We start from the raw sequence: 19,117 nt of genomic DNA on the forward strand, positions 1-19,117 counted from the left end.
CCATCTCTGGAAGCGTTCACGGCCAGTCTGGATGGGGCTTTGAGCAACCTGGGCTGGTGGGAGGTGTCCCTGCCCATGGCAGGGGGTGAAACTGGGTGGTCTTTAAGGTCCCTTCCAACCTAAACCATTCTATGATTCTGTGTTATACATAATGTCTTGTTTAAAATACAGTGCTGAAAATGGCAAGTTTGAGCTTCAGAGTATGTACTCTTTATGAATACCCAAGTCTTTGCTGGAAGACTTTAAGGTCTCTTATGTTTTCATTTATTCTCAGACAGTCCTGACAGGAATCAGAATACCACAACAGTAATGATGTAGCAGCAGATTCTGGATTGCTAGAAACTTATGTCAGGGGAGCTTATGAGGGACAGATACCCCTATTTCAGTGCCAAGTGTCCCTGCAGATAGTAGAAAGGAAGGAGAAACTCTGACACAAGCTATTGTGAAAGAAGCTTTAGAAATTGTTGCCTCTTACTTCAGAGAATTTCATTATAAAATTTTGATCAGGAAGTAGTAACTGTCTGACACTAAAGTCAAAATACGCAAGTGCCGAAGTGATTGTATGTAGCTTGTTGAAATTACTGCATGCTTGGCTTTGATGATCTACCTAAAAGAAATTCTGGATGCATTTAGTAGCCTGATGAACAAATCTGTATTTGATTGTTCTTTCAGTCTGTCTCTTTTGATGCTGCCAAAGATTAAATAGAACTATGTGATACTGTCTTTGGTTTTGTTCCAGTTGTATAAAATTTTTAGTTAAAGGATTAATTCCCCAAAATATGTTAATGAAACTTTGACTTGACACGTACAGCTACTGAATTGTGTTTTTTTTTTTTTTCTTTCTCCTTTCAGCTTTACAGTGTATGGATGATTCCAAGCCTTGTGTTAATGAGGGAAGGTGCATTCCTTATCAAAATGGTACAGGATACTGCAAGTAAGTTGGCTTAATTTCTAACCATTTTAATTGTCAATGTTCTTTCATTCATAGTCCATAAAAGAAAGGAAATGAGGTTTAAGATTTTCTTAATCAGGTGCATTCAGCGTAACAGTTTTAGCAAAGTCTGTGTTTCTTGCTAGTGCATTAGTTCTTCTGTGTTAGCTTTTTATAATGTAAGAAATCTAGAGTTCTCATTCATATTCTTGGGTTTTGATTTCAACTATTTGATTTCTTTGCCTTTGGTTAGGAAGAGAGGCTAAATCAGTAAGAGGTGAGCACAAGTTAAGTCAGAACTTGCTCTCTGTCTTATAGCTTGTGTTAATTTATAGAACATCAGCCCAAAATATTTCCAAGTTTTTTCAGAACTACTCTGTGCTTTGAAGAGTGACAGTTCCCTTCCATGTGCTAGAAAGTAACAAACATGGAAGCTACAAACAAACAAAAAAGCCAAACAAACACATTTATCTTTTTCCTTTAACTGATTTTGGGAAGCGTTGAAACCTGTCGTTAATGGTGCCTTCACTTTGTTGTTGCATGGAAAACTGATCATCAGCAAGAGCTTTGGAGGAACATGATGTCTGGAGAATGGTATCACATCTGTTTAAATGTAGTTCATCTTTTTAACTGCATTATTTAGATTCTTAAAAATGAAGTTATTTTGCAAAAAGATAAATCTTCCTTGTTTGGCAGGTCTTGTTTACTACATCTGCAGTAAACGGATTTATTTTCTAAACTGTGTTTACTTCCTCAGTGCAAGTTGTACCGTTTTCTGGCACGCTAAATCCTTTCCTTAATGCTCACATTCTTTCAAAATAAGTGAATTTTGTCATGTTGATTTAGCTCAGCAAATACGTGGCTTGGCTCTTCACCCTCTCCTGTACATCCATCTTCCCTAGCTGCACTCATTAGTTCTTTCTGTGAATATGGTGACAAAACTTGATGTACTTAAATTGCAGCTGTGGCACACAAATCATAGTCTAATTTAAGGTTCTCCGCAGTTTCAAATCAATCCCTGATATGCAGCAAGGCCACAAAAAGGCAAATATGTAACTTGTTGTTCCCTTTTTTTTTTTTTTTTTTTTTTAAGTTTTTAGCTGTTACTGCTTCCTAGGCTTTTCCTTTCTATTGCTTTAGGTTGCTGTCAACAGAAATGAGCTGCCCTTCTGAAAAAAAGTTGTAACTTTTCCTGCTTTTCTTTCCCATTTTAAGACTGAAATAAGAAATCGTGTGATGTTACTAGGTCTTTCTGATGAGTATGTAAGTGTGTGACTGTGGAGCCAAAGTATGTGGGTCATTATGAAGGTAATAAACAAGATTGGTATTGATGTTGGTGCTGCTAGTACCTTCCAAAGGACATTTTCTCCAACTTGCATGTTCCTGTTAACCATGCCTTAGACTGTTTACTTGGTTCATCCAAGAGTTTAACTTCCTTTTTGGTATCTGTAGTGCAGTCCAGATCTTGACACATTTCTCTTATCACAGTGGCAGATTTGACCACTCTTAATTTTTTTAGAACATGGAGCTATTTATAGTTCTAATGTCGCCTTCCTCCTTTTTGTGCAGTCTTCATGCAGATCTTAAGCCAACCCCTCCTTCAAATAATGTCTCAGTCCTTCTGCAGGCACCAGAGTAACTGGAAGGGCTGAGAGTACACAGAGACGAGTGTGTCTGTTTTCTAGTTGTGGCTCAAGAACATTTTTGGCAGAAAGGAAGGAAAAATAGCCCCCCAAAAAAGAAACAACAAACAAGCAACAAACCAAAAAAAGCCCCAAAACCTCAGTTGTGGAGACTTTACCTTTAGCAGGCTGATTCTTAGCATCCTGTTTTGGTTTTAACTTTTTTTTTTTTTTTTTTTTGTTCCTGCACGATGAGGAACTCTGAATAGGGAAACTTTTTATCTGTTGTAGTAAACTAAATGACTTTCTGAATTTTTGATGCCTGTAAGAGTAGATATGTTTTGTTCAGGAAACTGAACTTATTAACAGGGCAAGTGGCTAGGCTTGTAGATCTGCAGGATAGTTCACTGATTAGCTAAATCTCCACCCCTTCCACTTTTTTTTCAAGTTTTCTGCAGTACTTCCTTTGCTGGGCAGTAGATTATTACAGTAGGCTCTCTTCCTCTTTCTCTACCTCCTCTCGGCAAAGTTGTTTTTTCTAGCTTGTGGTCAGTCCATCTAGTTAATGTTGCTGTCTGTAAGAAACAAGTGAGCAACTGAAGGAGAACCTGCATCTGAGGTAATCATATGTGGTGAATAAGACATTGGTGACATGAGTGCTGATAAGCAAAACATCTAGTCTAAATATTTGGCAAAGCAGTGAGTGGCAGCTTTCTTTGTCAGAAAATTGTGTAGCCTCTACTCCATTAAAAGAGGGAGGCTTGTTAGCAGAAAACTAGCTTTATTCTGGTGCATCTGGCTTCTGTTGTGGGAACGGCAATTGTGACCCTTGTAAGGAAATTAGAACTGGATCTTTATCAGACTGCTCTTGCGAGTGCCCTTTAAGTAGCTCAGTTCCCCTGGTGATGCTACGGGCCCATGGCTGTCATTTTGTGGCACTGTTTGATAGAATTACTGACCTTCTTTGACCTTGATTTTATATTTAGAAAATTACACATTCTTGTCTCTTGCTTCTTCCAAGGGCAGAAGTTTTACTTGAGAGTTTTTTCTGTACTCATTTGGAGACTAGTGTGGTGAGGAGGCAGACCTTACTCCAAGGAATGTGGATGTGTCTGCTGTAGAAATAAAAATGTGCTTTAGCAGAATGAAGGGAACCTGTCCTTCCAAGCTTTCTGGGTCCTGCTTTGGCAAAAAGCAGTTTCAGTGTGTGGTTTGGCTTGATGTTACGCTGCAGTGTTGTTTTCTTTCCTCAAAGCATCTCTAGGCTGCCTTTTGCTAAGCTTTTGTGTTAAGCTTGAGGGAACCTTCTTGCATACTGTTGTCTCCAGCAGGAGAGTCAGGATAACATCTCGCTGCTTAATGCTAATTGTGAACATCATGGGAAAACCTTTTCTTCTGGGGGATAGTACTGCTATCTTGCAATATTTTTGTGATTGCAGGCAGGCTGAGAAGGTGCGGGTACAGGCAGCTGTTCCAAGTACAAGCAGAGCAGAGATGCTAGCTATGCTGCCTGCTGTTTCCTGAGCACTGGAGTCTGCTCCACTGCAGGTGGATGTGATAACTTGGATGGTGACGCTCCTGTGTGTTCGGCGTGGGGCAGGGCCCTTAAACAGAGAATATCTTAGCTGGTTTCCCCATTCTTGGCAGCTGTGACTTCTTCCAGCTTCCCTCCCCTGTGCCCCAGTGACAGGGAGCAGAAGCAAGACTGTGCCAGGGAGAGAAGCAGAAGTAGGAAGGAAGGGAGATGGGGTAGAGGTGCTCCAAGCCTTGGGGAGGAAGCTGGGCCATGCTACTTCTCATGTTTTATAAGCTTCTAAGATTGGATTTTGACTTTAGGGACTGCTGCACTTTGTATGTGCAGAAGGGATATTGGTACCTAAAGTACTGTTTTAATGCTGATGTCTTTTGCTGGGTCTTGATGGTAAAAAGTGCAGTAGTAACCGTGGCTTGTTCGGTGCGCTTAGTCAAATGTGTTGAAGCAGGCTGATGCCAAAAGGGTTGTGTCCCTCAGCACATCCTTTTATGCTCAAAGCTGTCGGGATCTGTGCAGCTCTGTGTATTTCAGCGTCTCTCTGGCGAGCAGTCTTTTTTTCTATTCATGTGCAGAAGTTTGTGCATGCTTTTAATTTGCACGGTACGGGTTTTACCTCTTGCGTGCAGACTGGCAACAGGAGGACCTCAAAGCATGCTAAACTCAGAGGCACCAAGCATGGCAGTAAGGGGCTTCTAACCCAATTCTACCCCCCTGAGTAACTTCAGCCCCCCCTACCAGGATTTTGACCTACCTGTCTTTCCAGATGGGTCGTCTTAGATCTGAGTTAGAGTTCATTTATGAGGACTTCTGGGACTGAAGACAAAATCCTAGACTAAGACTGTTTCAGGGACTGCAGCAGATATCTTCTCAGGATTGTTCTTGAGGGACTAATCACTCCTAGACCAGTCAATGGGGAATACCCACAGGAGACCTTGTAGCAGGATGAGGTCTGAGAGTTTTCCAGAAGAGGCTAAATGCAAAAGTTGAAAAGTTGTCCCTTTCTGAGAATGGGCTGCCCTTTCCTCTTCCCTTCGGTCTCCTTTTAGAAGTTAAAAGAGGCCCTAGAGACCAGGGCAGAGGAGAAAGGGGAGAGTACATACGCTTCTCTGCTTCAAATCTGGGAAGAGTAGTGACTTGAGTCACTGGATCAAAACTTTGTTGTGATTTACCCATGCAGACCAAAAGCTGTTCAGAGCTCAAATGGTTAGAAAACGCTGAACTAAATGTTGCTCGTTCAGGCTTCAGCTGCTGTTATTCCTTTGTATACAGCCGAGCTGAATGCTGTAGAAGTGCTTTCTGTGGACTAGAAACAATGGTTGTGTACTGCTTTAAGTGCAGAACAGAGAGACCATCCCATCCCATGGTTTGCATTCAAAGTATGACGCATAAATGAGAGCCTTGAGACATGGGAAGGAACGCTTACAAAGCTAACCAGAGGATCCTGTTCTCCCTCCTGAGAGGAGGTGTAGGTGTGGGAGTTGGAACCCGGGAGCCAGAGGGAAGTCTGGTTAAAATCTGTAGCAAAATAGTTGAGACCCTTCTCACGTTAGTCATCAGGCTGCATTTTTTTTCCCCGCCGTTGAGGCATCTTCCAATCAAAGCGAAGGGAGTGTTGGGGTGGTGGGGGTAGAAGCAAGCCTGCGAGGAAATTCTTCCCTTCGCACTCCAAAGTAAAACCATCTGCTTCCTTCTGTGCATCTCCAGATGATATCACTGGACCCGAATAGGAAACTCCCATGAAAGTCAAACATCTGGTAGACTGGTTAAAACGGCCTATAAGGTGCATTTGAAGAGACTCTTCCAACGAATGTGCGCAGGGAAATAGGGTATGGCAGATGAGGAGGTTTTTCCAGCAGAACAGACATTTTCCAGCAGCTTTTTAAAAGGAAGAGCTAAATATTGGGAGGTAAATTCAGTGTAGCTTTGTAGCAGAAGAGAGAAAAAATGCGGCTTTTGTGAGTCTCCTGTTTTCAATTTGTAGCGTTAGAGTGAATGCAGCTCTGTGGATATGGGGATACTTCAGATTTGGATAAATACCTTCATTTTGTTTTTACATCTCTTGTTTAGCTCCATGAGAGCCTGTGCTAAGGCAAATGCAGGCTGGAGCTGAAAAGGAGGAAAAAAATGGGTTGAGCTCTGACTAAAGTATTTGTGCTGGAAAGTAGCCCAGAGAGAGTAAAGGAGAAGCTTTAATTAGAAGCAGCTGCATAGCTGATGCAGCCCACAGGACATTTTCCCATTTCAAACTCTAGCTTTCTGAAATCATGATATGAATTAAGTTGTATGTGAAATTTGTTCTTAAAAGATTAAATTCCTGTTGAAGTAGGTTAAGAGAGCTCATGTCCTTCCAGAAAGTGACAGAACAAACTTCATCTTCCTGTTTCTGTTTCTGAGTGTTAGATGGAAAACTGAGGAGAAACAGTGGCTTTTATTTGGAAAAGATTTGGTTTCCTGTTCTGAGCATGTCATTTGGAGCTGACACAAGCTGCTACAATTTTAAGCTGCTCTGTAGACAAGTGTTTTTTTTTTTTTTTCCTCCCCTTCCTAAAGAGCTTGAAAGAGTAGGTTGGGATGAGAACTAAGCAGGGGCAGTGGGAAGCTGGAGTTGCTGCTGAGGTTCTGAACAGTGGAGGATAATCATATCCTTTAAGAAATCTGGACTTAGACCCAGCTTTTTCAGTGTTTGCCTCTGTTTTTATAGAAACAATTTGGTGCCCAGCATGAATCAGGGGCAAATGCTCACAGTTTTGTCTACGCCAACGTTTAGAACTAAATCACTAGTATTTGTGCCTAGAAACGTTGTTGACAGGAGACATGGCTGAAAATCTGAACTGTCTTTTTTTGTTGTTCTTTCATGTTCAGAAAGGGTTGCAGTGAATTGCTGGAGGGGAAAGTTGCATAACTGTGTGATTGAGCACTTAATCAGGAGAGCGAAATGGTGGGTATGAGGGCTGCATATACCTGACTTAGCATCTTTACGGAGGCAGGCATGTTCATCTGGCATATTCTGTGAGGCTTTGCCCTATCCAAATGTAAAGAGCTTAAGTTAAAAGAGCTTTTGCTGTTCCGTGCTGGAAAATGCGTTCACATTCTTCTGATTAGCCTCAGAAGATACTGGAACAAGCCTGGTCTTGGAGCGCTCTTCAACTTTCTACCAGAATGGTTAGGTACAAAGTGCTGGGCTGTTTGTGGGTGATGGTTGTGAGTGTCACTGTGGAGCCTAGGTCTCAGCTTTCCTTTTTTTCTCAGCATGCCTGCAATGCTCTTATAGTGTTTTGGCTCCCTCCTCCCCATTACCTAGGGCAGCAGTTAAATGTGCCCCATGAAAAGGCATTTCGGGTTTTATCTTTTGCCGTGTTTGGGTTTATTTTGTATTTGTTGGAGCAGTTAGGAGTGTTAGAAGCTTCTTGTGTTTGCCTGATGTCCTAGAAGGGGTTCTGTGAAGTCCTGCTTTGTTGCTCTTTCTGTCATGATAATGATGACTACACGTGCAGAGCCTGCATTTGCTGTGGGTCCCACCGCACTGTGCCACTGAACAAGGTCAAGCTGCCCGGACCCTCTTCCCTGGCTGTGGTAAAACCACAAATCCCTATCCTGGAATCTTGTAAGCTTCCAGGACTGAAGTTCAACTTGACTATACCCCTTCGTTAACTGCATGTGGACGTCCAGAAACGTGATTTGGCTGTAGTTTGCCAGGCAGCGCAGCGCGTGCGGGCCAGAGTGCTGTGGGAGGCGAGCCGTCCTGCAGCTCCTGGCACGGCCCTGTCTGCTGGGTGCCAGCTTTCTGTCTGATCCAGCTCCTGCGCAGCCGTGATGTAGCCCGCTGGTGTTTGGGCTGATTTCTAACCCATATGTAGGAGGGATTTGGGATGTCAAAGGAAAAACTGTAGAACTGCCGCGGTTTAGGCCCAGAATGCACGAAGATTGCCTCTGGAGTGGTGTGGCAGCAGCTTGTGCTGACTGAGAGCCTGCAGCTGTTGCACCGAGGATGGCACAAGAAGCAGAGGCTATTCTGCAAACGACATTGTCTCAGAACTCACAGCCTGTGACTTTATTAATCCTGCCTTGCCCTGCAAAAACTCTCCTTTCATGTCTGTTCTTGGGTATGAAGTTAAAAGTATTAAGGCATGGTGAAAGGAGCCTAATTTGGGCGTGGAGAATGGTAAATTGTGATTACGCACATATGACTTAGTTGCTTTAGACAGATGGCTAAAGCTAGTTAATAAATTTTAACATGAGAAAAAACAGTTGTGGTCATCTAGTAATGACCTCTTGCGTAACTCAGATAATAACCTCTCTGAATAGCTGTGTTTGAACTAGCGTGCATACTCTTTCTGCAAGCAGCCAATCGTGGTGTGCTTTTAAACAAGCCTGAATGATGGAGAAATTCCACTGCAACCTTAAATGTGTTGTTCCAGTTGTTTCTTTCCACTGCTGAGAGCCTGTATGCAAGTTTGTGTCTGAAAGTGAAGTGTGTTCTATTTCTAATTGGGGTTTATCTTGCTTGAACTTCTCACTGCCAAGTCTCGTTATACCCGTGCCTTCTCGACTGTGAATTATTGTTAAATCTTAGTTTTTGTGGGCAGTTGGAGTCTTTGATTAACTGTCTCCTTCCCTTCTCCCTTTGGAAGGGACTGAGCCACCTGAGCCTTTCATTGTGTACAGTTTTCTATTAATCATTACTGTTGGCTTCTTTGAATTCACTTCAATTCCTCCTTCATAAAAAGCGGACACTGAAGCTGATTCGATAATGGTTGTAGTATTATCAGCTGTATCATAATCTCACTTACTCCTACTTGGTATTGGCTCTCTGTACACCTAACGTATTTCTGGGCAAACTAGAAATTGCGCTAGAAATTGGTGTTCAGCTGACTCTTGAGAACCCTGAGAGCAAGTCTGCCTTTCCTAGATCAGTGCCCCGTTTTGGGGAGAATTCTTTATAACATTCTGTTTTAGATATATGACTTTGTAGTGCTAAAATATATTTCACTTACCAGCGTGTTAAGCAGTCTGTGCTGCTCTCTGTCAAGAGCTTGTCTTCTTTTACCTTCAAGCTTGATCAGCACCGATGTTTTCCTTTGTTATTCGTTGATAGAAGAGGAATGAGAGCAGGCCCCTGTAGCATGGCCCCTCAGAAAACAGACCGTTCTTTGATTTAAATGGAATTTTAAGGCCTATCAAGTTAGGTTTCTCAATCCACCATACGTTTTTACATGCTGAAGGAAGAGGCAGTCTCTCCACAGTTAGGTTCTCGTCCTAGGGCAAGAGACTTTGTGCGTTTCTTGGAGCTGGAATCTCCTCTCTTTGGACTTGAGTAACTCCTTGATTTCATAATTGTATCTGTCCTGTCCTGAAAGGAAGCATAGCTGATGTTCACCTCTGAAGTCTCTGCATTGAAATAGATGTTCTCTTACACAGCCTGTGTGTATCTTGGATTACTTAGCAGTTAAAGCATGCAGCTCTGCACTCCAGGAAAAAACAGCGAGTGAACTCTTGCATTTTGTATGTTCGGTGGCATTTTCTTCTAGTATATCATCTTGCAGCTTCCCGCTACCTGAAAGAAAGAAATGGAACGATGGGTGGCAAAGGAGGTGCTTGCAGGCTTGCTTGCCTGGGTCCTGGATCACTGGAAGTTCAATGGAAACTGCGTGGTACAAAGGCCAGTTAAAAGATGGATTACAGCTGACAAGCAGAGTCAGGCTGTATTGACTTAAGTTTAGGTTAGAGAGAAATAACTACAATTATTCTGCAATCACAGATCTTTGTATAAAAATATGGCCCTGGTTATAGATAGTGTGTATGTGTATTCATTCTTCTGTGGGAGAGGGAGGAACAATGACCTTGTCGTTGGGGTGCGAGCCAGGGGCGTGGGAGACCTGACTTCAGCGCTTGTGTTGCTGGTTGAGAGCAGGCTTCAGCATGTCACAGTCCCAGATTCACTTATCAACATGAGGATAACAATGTGTTCCTGTCTCACGGGAGTGCTGGGGAGAAAGATCTGCTGAGGATCTGGAGGCCCTCAGACACCGCATTTGTACAAGCTTTATAAATATTCTGGGAGATGGATAATACCTGTTATTAATACCTGTTACCTAGTCTACTGGATTTCATTCTGAAAAAGGGCGCTTATTAGAAGGGGAAAGGTGCAAGGAGTTAGTTGTTACTCAGCAGTTTTTGAGCACTCGGGTTTTTGCTGAAATTTTGAAAGGAAGTGCAAGAAGAAGTTCTTGCTGTTAATGCAGCCCTGATTGTATGCAGTACTTCACTATTTTGTAATGAATGATTTCTCAGTCCAAAGCGAAGTTTTCATTTGTCTCGTTGACATTGCTCAATCCCAGAGGAAGGTCCTGTCTGCTACATCTATAATCTTAGCATTTGGGGCTCAGTATTACTATTATTTATGGCAAATTCTGAGAGCTTAGGTGGTGGTGGGACTTTTGTTTCGGTTATCTTCCCAGGACACCGAGGCTTAAGGTGAACATGCCGCAAGTAATTTCTTCTCTATTGCAGGTGTCGAGAAGGCTTTCTTGGAGACTACTGTCAGTACAGAAACCCCTGTGAAAGCAATACCTGTAAGAATGGGGGAACCTGTGAAATGACATCGCTGATAGGAAAGGCTACCTGCAAGTGTGCTCCAGGGTTCACGGGAGAGGACTGTCAGTACTCTGAATCGCACATCTGCTATGTGTCCCAGCCCTGCCTGAACGGAGGAACTTGTCATCCCCACAGCCAGGAAACATACGAGTGTGTCTGTCCTCCAGGTTACACAGGTGGGATTCTGCATTCGTGCCTTTGGACTCCCTCTTTTGTGAATTACTCAGTCCTAGAATGTTCTGGGGCGGCTGTAATGTGCTCTCAAATTTAATAGCTCTAGCACAGGAAATGAGAGGAAGTACAAATGACTTCATGACCAAAAAAAAAAATAAAAAGAGGGGGGTGGGGAGAGAGAGTCAAACTCCATACCCTTTATACATAAACAGAAAGATATTTAGATCTTGTGGGGTTGCCCACATGGGAAAACTGACTGTAGAAGCTATTCTGAAATGTCTGTTACAATTTGAATTCATAGTCTACCTTCTAGAAAAAAAAAAGGTAAATTTGGCGAGCAAAACCTTTCTTTGGGAAACTTTTAATTGTTTGCCTGAGGAGAAGCATGGAAACTCACTCCTTCCTTTCTTGAAGGGAAAGTAGAAGAGTATGTCAGCGTGGTATGATTTTAGGTCATGGGTTATTTTTATAAATAACACCATCCTGTATCTTGCTGGTAACCTATAAATAAAATGGCTTCCTACTGTAACCAGCAAATTGATTTTGTTTCAAATGTTGTAAAAATGTATATAATTTTACATGTGTGGTTTAGATTAAGATGTAGCGCACCAACCATTTTGAGTTATCATGAAGCATGAAATATGGAACTGTTTTTCCCTATTAATAGTTTCTTATGTCTTGATCCTACAGGAAAAGACTGCCAATGGATCGATGCCTGTACATCTCAACCTTGTGCCAACGGAAGTACTTGTACAGTATCTGGAAATAAGTTCTCCTGTATCTGTCTGTCTGGCTACACTGGCCAGAAGTGTGAGATAGATGTGAACGAATGTGCCACTTCAGGCCTTTGTCAACATGGTGGGACCTGTGTCAATGTGCCTGGTTCATACCGATGCCAGTGCAAGCCGGGCTATACAGGGCATCGCTGTGAGAGCACGTATGTGCCATGTTCACCATCACCCTGTATGAACGGAGGAACTTGTCACCAAACAAGTGACTTCACCTTTGAGTGCAACTGTCTGCCAGGTAAATTAATGGTGCTTATTCAAAATGTTAGGTTCTGTAGCCTTGTCACTGTGTTCCTGTTTCCTGTCTGTGTTCTTCTGAAAACTTCTCCCTTGGAGTGTATGTGTGACACTGTTGTAAGATTGAGTGGAGAAATCTGAGCAAGGTGGGGAGCTCGGCTAGGATCTTAGTTTCTGGGTATTAGTATTTCATACTGTGAAAGGGAGAGGAATATTGGATGGGTGAGTGATGGGATTGGTTAGATCATGGCCAGAAGACTACAGATTTCTTTGGAACCCAATGAGAGACAGAGGTAATCAAATAGGTAAAAAGTGATGTAGATTCAAGGTTAGGGTGTTTCCTGATGCACATTTAGAACGTCAGATTCTGTTAACACCCAGAAAGAGGTTGTTTGTGCTAATGAGGGTCACAGTTAAAATCAGTGTTTGAATGAAAATGAACATTTGTCTCTTTATTCTCAGTCTCTATTACTAAAACACACTAGTTTCTATTCCTTTCCTTTTCCCCTCGAGTTCTTCCAAATCTTACAGGGTACATTTTCCAGCTCACCATACCCTTTTTGTCCTGTAACTTACCTCCAGGGAAGTTATATTTACTTAGTTTCTGATGCTGTTAGTTTCTCTGAGCTCATCCACAGGAGAGATAACATGCTTACTCAGTACCATGGACTGACTGTATTGATTCTGTCTGTCAAGTCTGGGCTCCAGTCACCAAGGGCATCTGTCTCTACAAATGACCGGGTGTCACCTGCCCGAGACCCTGGCAGTCTCATCCTGCCCTGCTCCCCCCCATCTACTTATCATACCGACCACAGAGCAGCACTATTTTTCTTTGCATAAGTGCGGTGTTTTTTTTTTTTTTTTAGGTTCATATTTTTAATGAGTAATTCAGTCCATGGGAAACTGAATGTTTGGAAATGCTTTTGACTAGACTTCCACTTAAGTGTATTGCAGTCTGGCACATGAACGCTTAGTGTGTGGTAATCTAGAAAACTAAACTCTCTTCCCTTGAGCTTTTCTTTTATTATTTATGTGAAAGATGTTGCTGTCGTATACTGTTTAGGGTGAATGCTGAATTGACTGCATTCTTGTGAGGATTAGCTGGAGTCATAAGCATGTGTGGAAAGAGTATTTAGAACTTAAGTTGTAAAGAGTACTTTTTGGAGATCTTTGTCTTGAATTGTTAGCTCAAGTGACCTTAAATACACGGTGCCAACCTTAGCTGGGGTGTGCACTACAAATTTCAGGGTAGTCTGAGCAAGCATGTGACTCTGAAAAAATCAGGAAAGTTGATCTTAAAATAGAAGATTGTATCATCGTTGTTTGTGTGAAAGCAAGTGTTTCTAGCTGTGCTTAAAGAAAGTGTTTAAACATACAGGGTCTTTGAAAATGCTGTAAGCAACAGTTGTTTTCTGGTTTGCATCTTTTTAAATGAAAAATGAAAGCTGACAATTTCATTTTAAAACGAAATTGTCATCTTGATCACTTCCATCATCAAAATTCAGAATTTTCTTAGATTCTCTTTAACCAGTACAAGAAATCCAAGATCTCATGCAGAAGCCTCACTGTGGGGGGAAGAGGAAAGGAAGATCGAAGGACTTGATCCTTTGCTGATAAGGCAGTCTGCTTTTGTGACTCTCGCGCAGGGATGTGAGTCTGGGCAGGAGCACACTTTCCTTCAGACAAGTGTGTGGGCTGGCTACACGATGGTCAGGAAATGAAAATGAGATTGCTATAGTAACAGCTACACACCCACACTGCTCACAAACGGTTTGGATTATTAGCTGACTTTTTGGACTTCTAATATAACATGCATAGTGTGGGTGAGTTAGTGCTGCTATGAGGGCCTTCATTTCTGTATTTACTGTATTCACTTAAGCTGGCCATATGGTTTTGCTAATTTCATTTTTAAAACTAGTCATCTGAAAAACAGGAGGGGAAAAAAAGAGGTGGGAGAGTCCAAAATGCTTACTTTAACCCGCTTGATAAAGGCAAGGCATCCAGCCATTTCTGCCCCCTTAGAGTAAAGCATCCATTGTGAAATTCCTGAAGTTTTGGGATCGGTGGCCTGTTGCACCCAGGGAAGAGGTGAACAAGTCCTGCTCATCTGGAAGACCGTGCCAAGATTATGGACTAGGAATTCCTCTTCAGACTCCCTCTCTGAATTGGAACAGAGCTGGTGATACTGTGACTATAAAAGGAATTGCTCTAGCCCTTCTTTTTGGACTGCCTTAAGATGTTACCAGCATTAAGGTTATAGAGGCAGGAGGCAGTTTCAGCTTGAACTACTGGAATGGTTTTTGAAATGATTTTTGCATCCTGTGACCTGTGAAAGTGCTTTGAAGAAACTGATTGCACCAGAATAGCAATTTAGGCATAATTAAATTACTCCTGGTGCTGAAATGGGATTGTGCTTCTCATAGAAGCACGCGTTTAAGTGAATTTCATTTTTCTTGTGAGTATAGATACTTGAGGATGAGAGCTTGAAAATACGGAGAAACCCCACAACCTGGAGTTACACATGTCGCAGCAGCTTTTTTAATTATTTTTACAGTATCACAAGTACTGTTCATGTACAGTGTAGTCAAGCTGATGCTTTTCAATTCTCAGGTTCCCATTTCTGTCGTGGGTTTACACAAATCTTCCATTAGGTAATTCATAAAGTCATGTGTATTAGGAGAAGTCAGCTTTCGGTGGCAAGTGTAAGTGAAGAGATGTGTGCTGTCAATGTTACACCTGTGTGAAAGGTAACTTATTTTTTTTCTAACCATCCAGCATAACTGTTTTTCCTCTGGGCTTTGCTGATTATTTTTTTTTTTATTTCAAAGCAAGCACGTAGACATGTAAGCACGTTAGGTCATTGTAATAGAAAGCCATAGTAAAAAAAAAATACTCCTGTGAAAGAGACTTAACCTGAAGTACTAGCAACTCTTTAAATATAAGAATGAGCTCATGGTTATAAATGTTTGACAAAAAAGGAGTTTTTTTGGCAACTAACCTTCAGTGGAATGTTAAACAAGTCAATAGAGGAAGTTCTTAGCTGGGAAAGTGATTATTCATTGTTATCCATCAAAATAATTACCCATTAACCAAGATAAGGACCCTAGGGAATTCCAAGGGCTTGTTCAGGAAACTATCTGTCAGGCCAGAACGGGCTGTTTACGAGAGCTGGAGCTCTTCCTGGGAAGAGGAAGTAACCTCGTGCCGTGGTGCCGCCGTGCATCGAACCGACCGCGCTGCGAAGCCGGCACCACCCGTGGCTCCGGGAGGGGTTCTGCCCAGAAACGTCCTCGTGCGATAGCATGGTGCAGGTCGGTTCTGGTGTGGAGATCTCTAACTTCTCATCAGCAGTCCCTGAATCTGGCAGTAACTTGGTATTTCTGTTCAGGTGTCCTGCCCTCATGCTTAATGGGTCTTGCACAAGTCCGAGGTGCAATCTGTAGGCTGAAGTAAGGGAAGTCCTTTAGGATTTGGAGGGAGTTGGATTCAGTGCTGTGGAGTGCCGATGACATAGGAGGAAACTTATTTGCTGGTATCCCTCTGTACTAGAGGAGGAAGAGCATGCCTTTAACAGTGGGAATGCTTTTCCCCTGGCGGTTCTTGTTCTGCAGTTGGCTGTGCTCGGAGATGTAGAGCAAAAGTCTCTGGGAAGGAGAAAGCAAAGGACAACATGCAGCTCCCAGCACAGGGGGAAGCAGGAAGCAGTGTCAGGTGTCCAAATACGTCCAAACAGCGAACTCTTCGGCTCTCTGGAAAAAAGTCAGATGATGTAGCTGCAAAATCGGGTCCTGGGACCCAGCTGGAGGAGGTTTGTGTCTCACCAGCTTCTCGCACGTTGCGGTCCGGCGTAGGTGTGTTGGCCCAAACAGCCGTGGCTCCAAAGGACTGATCTGAAGAATGAAAGTGAACCTCGGCCAGCTTTATTTACAAATTCGGCAGGTCACAATATTGCAGAGTATGTCAGGCTTGAAACCGACGTGAAAGTCCTGCCTTTACAGCTTTTAGATGGTCTGAAAGTAAGCCAAAGTTGTTCTCTAGAGTAAGAAGAATTTTAAAGGGGATTTGGGAGTTGGGAAGTTACCAAAAAGGAAACTTGTGTTTTCTTCAGCTGTATACTCAAAATAGTGTAATCTTTACCATTTCAGCCCTTCCTGATTCATTTCCCTTGCAGATGTGTGTTTTTTTTCTCTGACTGAGCACACTTGGATGTGTGACATTTCTCTTGAACCTTTTGCTGCACTATTTTTTTGTTTTGTTTTTTGTTTTTAGCTGCTTTTTGTTTCTATTCTGCTGGCTCTAGTGGTATTCTTCTGCTTTTGGGGTAGGACGAATGGCTTTCTACGTTTGTGTGAGAAGCTTGAGGGCCAGCTCTTAGACGTTAGTATAGCTGGTGAAAGTGGCTTGGGGAGGCTTTAGTATTGAGGTGACTTCTGTGCTCTCATATTGAGCAAAATCCATGAGCCACTTTCTTTGCCTGCAGTACAGCGAGATGGTTTTGAATAAGTGCCTGCTCTCAGGAACCTATTTACTAGAAGGCAGGGCTGGTCTTTGGGTTGTCCAAGCTGAGAAGATAGGAACTTAACCCTTCTGAGCTTGTGGTTCTGGGTGCATTTCCATGCTGATCACATTGTTGGCATGAGCACAATCTGTGGTCAGTGGGATGATTCTCCTCAAGCTCAAAATCAAGCTGATAGGACACTCCTGTGTTTTACAGCTCAATCTTTGGTCATTTGCGGTTGCACAGTTTTAAATATAGTAACTTGATTATTAAGTGTATTCCTTGGTAGTAATTCCTCAGCAGTCTTTTGCCAGGAAGGCATTGCTGTGCTGATTTGGACTTGGATTAACCATTTATTTTCTTCATTTTAACCTTCCCTACTGCAATGAGGCTTGCAGGATCTTGGGAGAAGGTGAGAAGGGCTTTGAATAAAGAGGGTAACACTGCAGGTGTCCTAATGTTGAGCCTGTTCTTCCTTGCTGGTGAACGATGATCCATTCGGTATGGCTTAGCAACAGTGCTCCTCCTGGCTTCTGACTTCACCTGTATTACTGGAGGAGTTGAGAAAGTGGGAATGGATATGAATCATCTCAAGTCTCCTGGGAGTAGCCATCGTCTGGAGAAATTGCTTCAGAGCTTTACAGTCTCAGCCTCATCTGCCGCATCGCAGGGTCTGTGTTGGATCAGATGTAGCTTAGAGGGCTTGTGTAACTTGATGCAGATGTTATGGAACTGTCTGGAACAGGGCATCAAACGTAGAGGGGGTTAAAGCATAGCTTTGGATGAGAGGGCTGTGTCATGTTAATATTACATTCCAAAGCAGTGAAGAGGCAGAGCTGATGTTTTGAATTAATGCATGCATTCTGGAATCATTTACTTCATCCACATTAGCATGCATCCACTTGTGCTTTGATAAATAGCTATCTCTTCCAGCAGAAATGGCAGGTTTGTTTAATGAGGCGTGAGGTAAAGCAGCATGCGAAATCGAGGGGAAGATGGATTACTGACAGCTCCCTTCCTCAACGTCCCTACTTCCCCTTATTGGAAGGGAAAGGGATTTCTAGCATGGTGGAGAAGGGGTATTTTGCCAGAGTGACTGTGATCGTTAGGAGCCTTGATTTGCACTGGGGAAAGGTGTCTGGTTTCTTCTCCTTTTCAGTCAGGGCTTTGTTTATCAGCATTGCTTGGGTGGTGACTAATTGATTGATTTGCCTAACGCTAAGGAGGGCCAAATGAGGAATTTGGAAGCTGAATTTTCAAAGCGTGGGTGATCTTCCCTTGACATAGGCAAAGCACATGAACAATCCTGAGAGGTTCACAAAATGAATGCCAGCTATTTTTTTTGTCATGGGAAGAACTTGTCTTGAGTGGTGCTCTGACTGTGTAATCTGACCTGCATGCAAAGGCGTTCAATGAAGTCTCTGGCCAGCTTGCAATGTGGAGATTCATCAGGATTAGGTTAACAGGACAAGTCTTTAAGAAAAACAAACAAAAATGAGGTTTGTGGGGGAAGCTGCATAAAAGATGAATTCTCTTCGAAAGACTCTGTGAAGCCCATTTCACTCTGCTCTGTTTGTGCTTGGTCCAGGTTTCGAGGGGAGCATCTGCGAGCGGAACGTTGATGACTGCCCAAATCACAATTGCCAGAATGGGGGTATATGCGTGGACGGTGTGAACACGTACAACTGCCGCTGCCCACCCCAGTGGACAGGTACGTACTGTGGAAAACCATTCTCTGTGGGCTGGACACGCTTTACAGGAACGAAATGCAGGATTTCTGGCCTTCACTCAACATACAACTCAAGTTGTAAATGGCTGAATGTAGTTCACATCTGTACCTTGTTCTGCAGTCTGGGGGACAGATGTCAGTGAATCCTTCAGAAGATTGTTTACATCAAAGCCACCACAAAACGAGGCAATTTCCCACTGCACTGCTCAGTATTACAGGCTTACATGCATGTGATTTTTACAGACAAGTCGTGTGGGTCTTGAGCTGCCATGCAGTGCGACTCTTGAGTTGCACTTCTGCTTGTATGGATTAGTTTGTAAGAGGATGTATATTTCACAGAAGTACAAAGCATGGCTTTTCTGTTACAATTGTGTGCTTTTGTGGTGCTTTGACACATTTGGGGGCATTTTTAATGTGGGATAATGATCCTCGTGTAGATAATGGTAACGCTGCTAAAGAACAGGATGAAACTGGAGGAAGGCATAGGTGGGAGAAAGGGAGGGAAGAGAAACTTGTGCATGGGAAGCTTATGTTTTTGCTACTATTTGCCTACTGTAGCTGATTTTTATCTGGAGTTCTCCAACTAGCAAAGCTACTTTTGCTTCATAAATGAGTGGTTTACTCTGAGTATGTCTGGGGAGGTGGGGGGGAAAATGTGAATTTCAAGAAACCATTATGCATGATGTAAGGAAGCAGCTTACAGGAAATTCAGTGTCATCTTTAGTCACAAAATGTCTCCATACCTCAAAAATAAACAAATACCTCCGGTTTGGGTTTTTTATTTTTTAGTCGTTCTTAGCTGGCACACTTTTTCAGTTGGGTTCAGCTTTGCCCTTTTTTTTCAGAATTATAGGAAAAGGAACAACCCCAAAACATTGAGGTATGGACTCAATGTGCAGTTTTCCTTTTATTAAGTAAACTAAGGTATTTTGCTTTGGAGCATAAGCCTGAATAAACTCCTCTGGTTCTGAAGAACTTCTGGTACATTTTTATCTGTATCTAGAAAATAA

General features: G+C 42.6%; 1 protein-coding gene across 2 annotated transcripts in view; it reads left to right on the forward strand.

Annotated features, from left to right (window-relative positions):
* Positions 1-19,117, forward strand: part of NOTCH2 (notch receptor 2) — an 85,602-nt gene that overhangs the window by 8,331 nt on the left and 58,154 nt on the right. Inside the window, exons 2-5 of one of the 2 annotated variants that reach the window (XM_035537523.2) lie at positions 853-934; positions 10,598-10,857; positions 11,546-11,881; positions 17,967-18,089. In XM_035537523.2, coding sequence (XP_035393416.1) covers positions 853-934; positions 10,598-10,857; positions 11,546-11,881; positions 17,967-18,089 — 801 coding nt within the window. Of the gene's footprint in view, positions 1-852; positions 935-6,921; positions 7,026-10,597; positions 10,858-11,545; positions 11,882-17,966; positions 18,090-19,117 lie in introns of those variants that run through there. The other variant, XM_035537525.2, reaches the window with a different exon arrangement.

Source organism: Cygnus atratus, chromosome 8 (assembly GCF_013377495.2).
Source record: "Cygnus atratus isolate AKBS03 ecotype Queensland, Australia chromosome 8, CAtr_DNAZoo_HiC_assembly, whole genome shotgun sequence".
Taxonomy (NCBI): domain Eukaryota; kingdom Metazoa; phylum Chordata; class Aves; order Anseriformes; family Anatidae; genus Cygnus; species Cygnus atratus.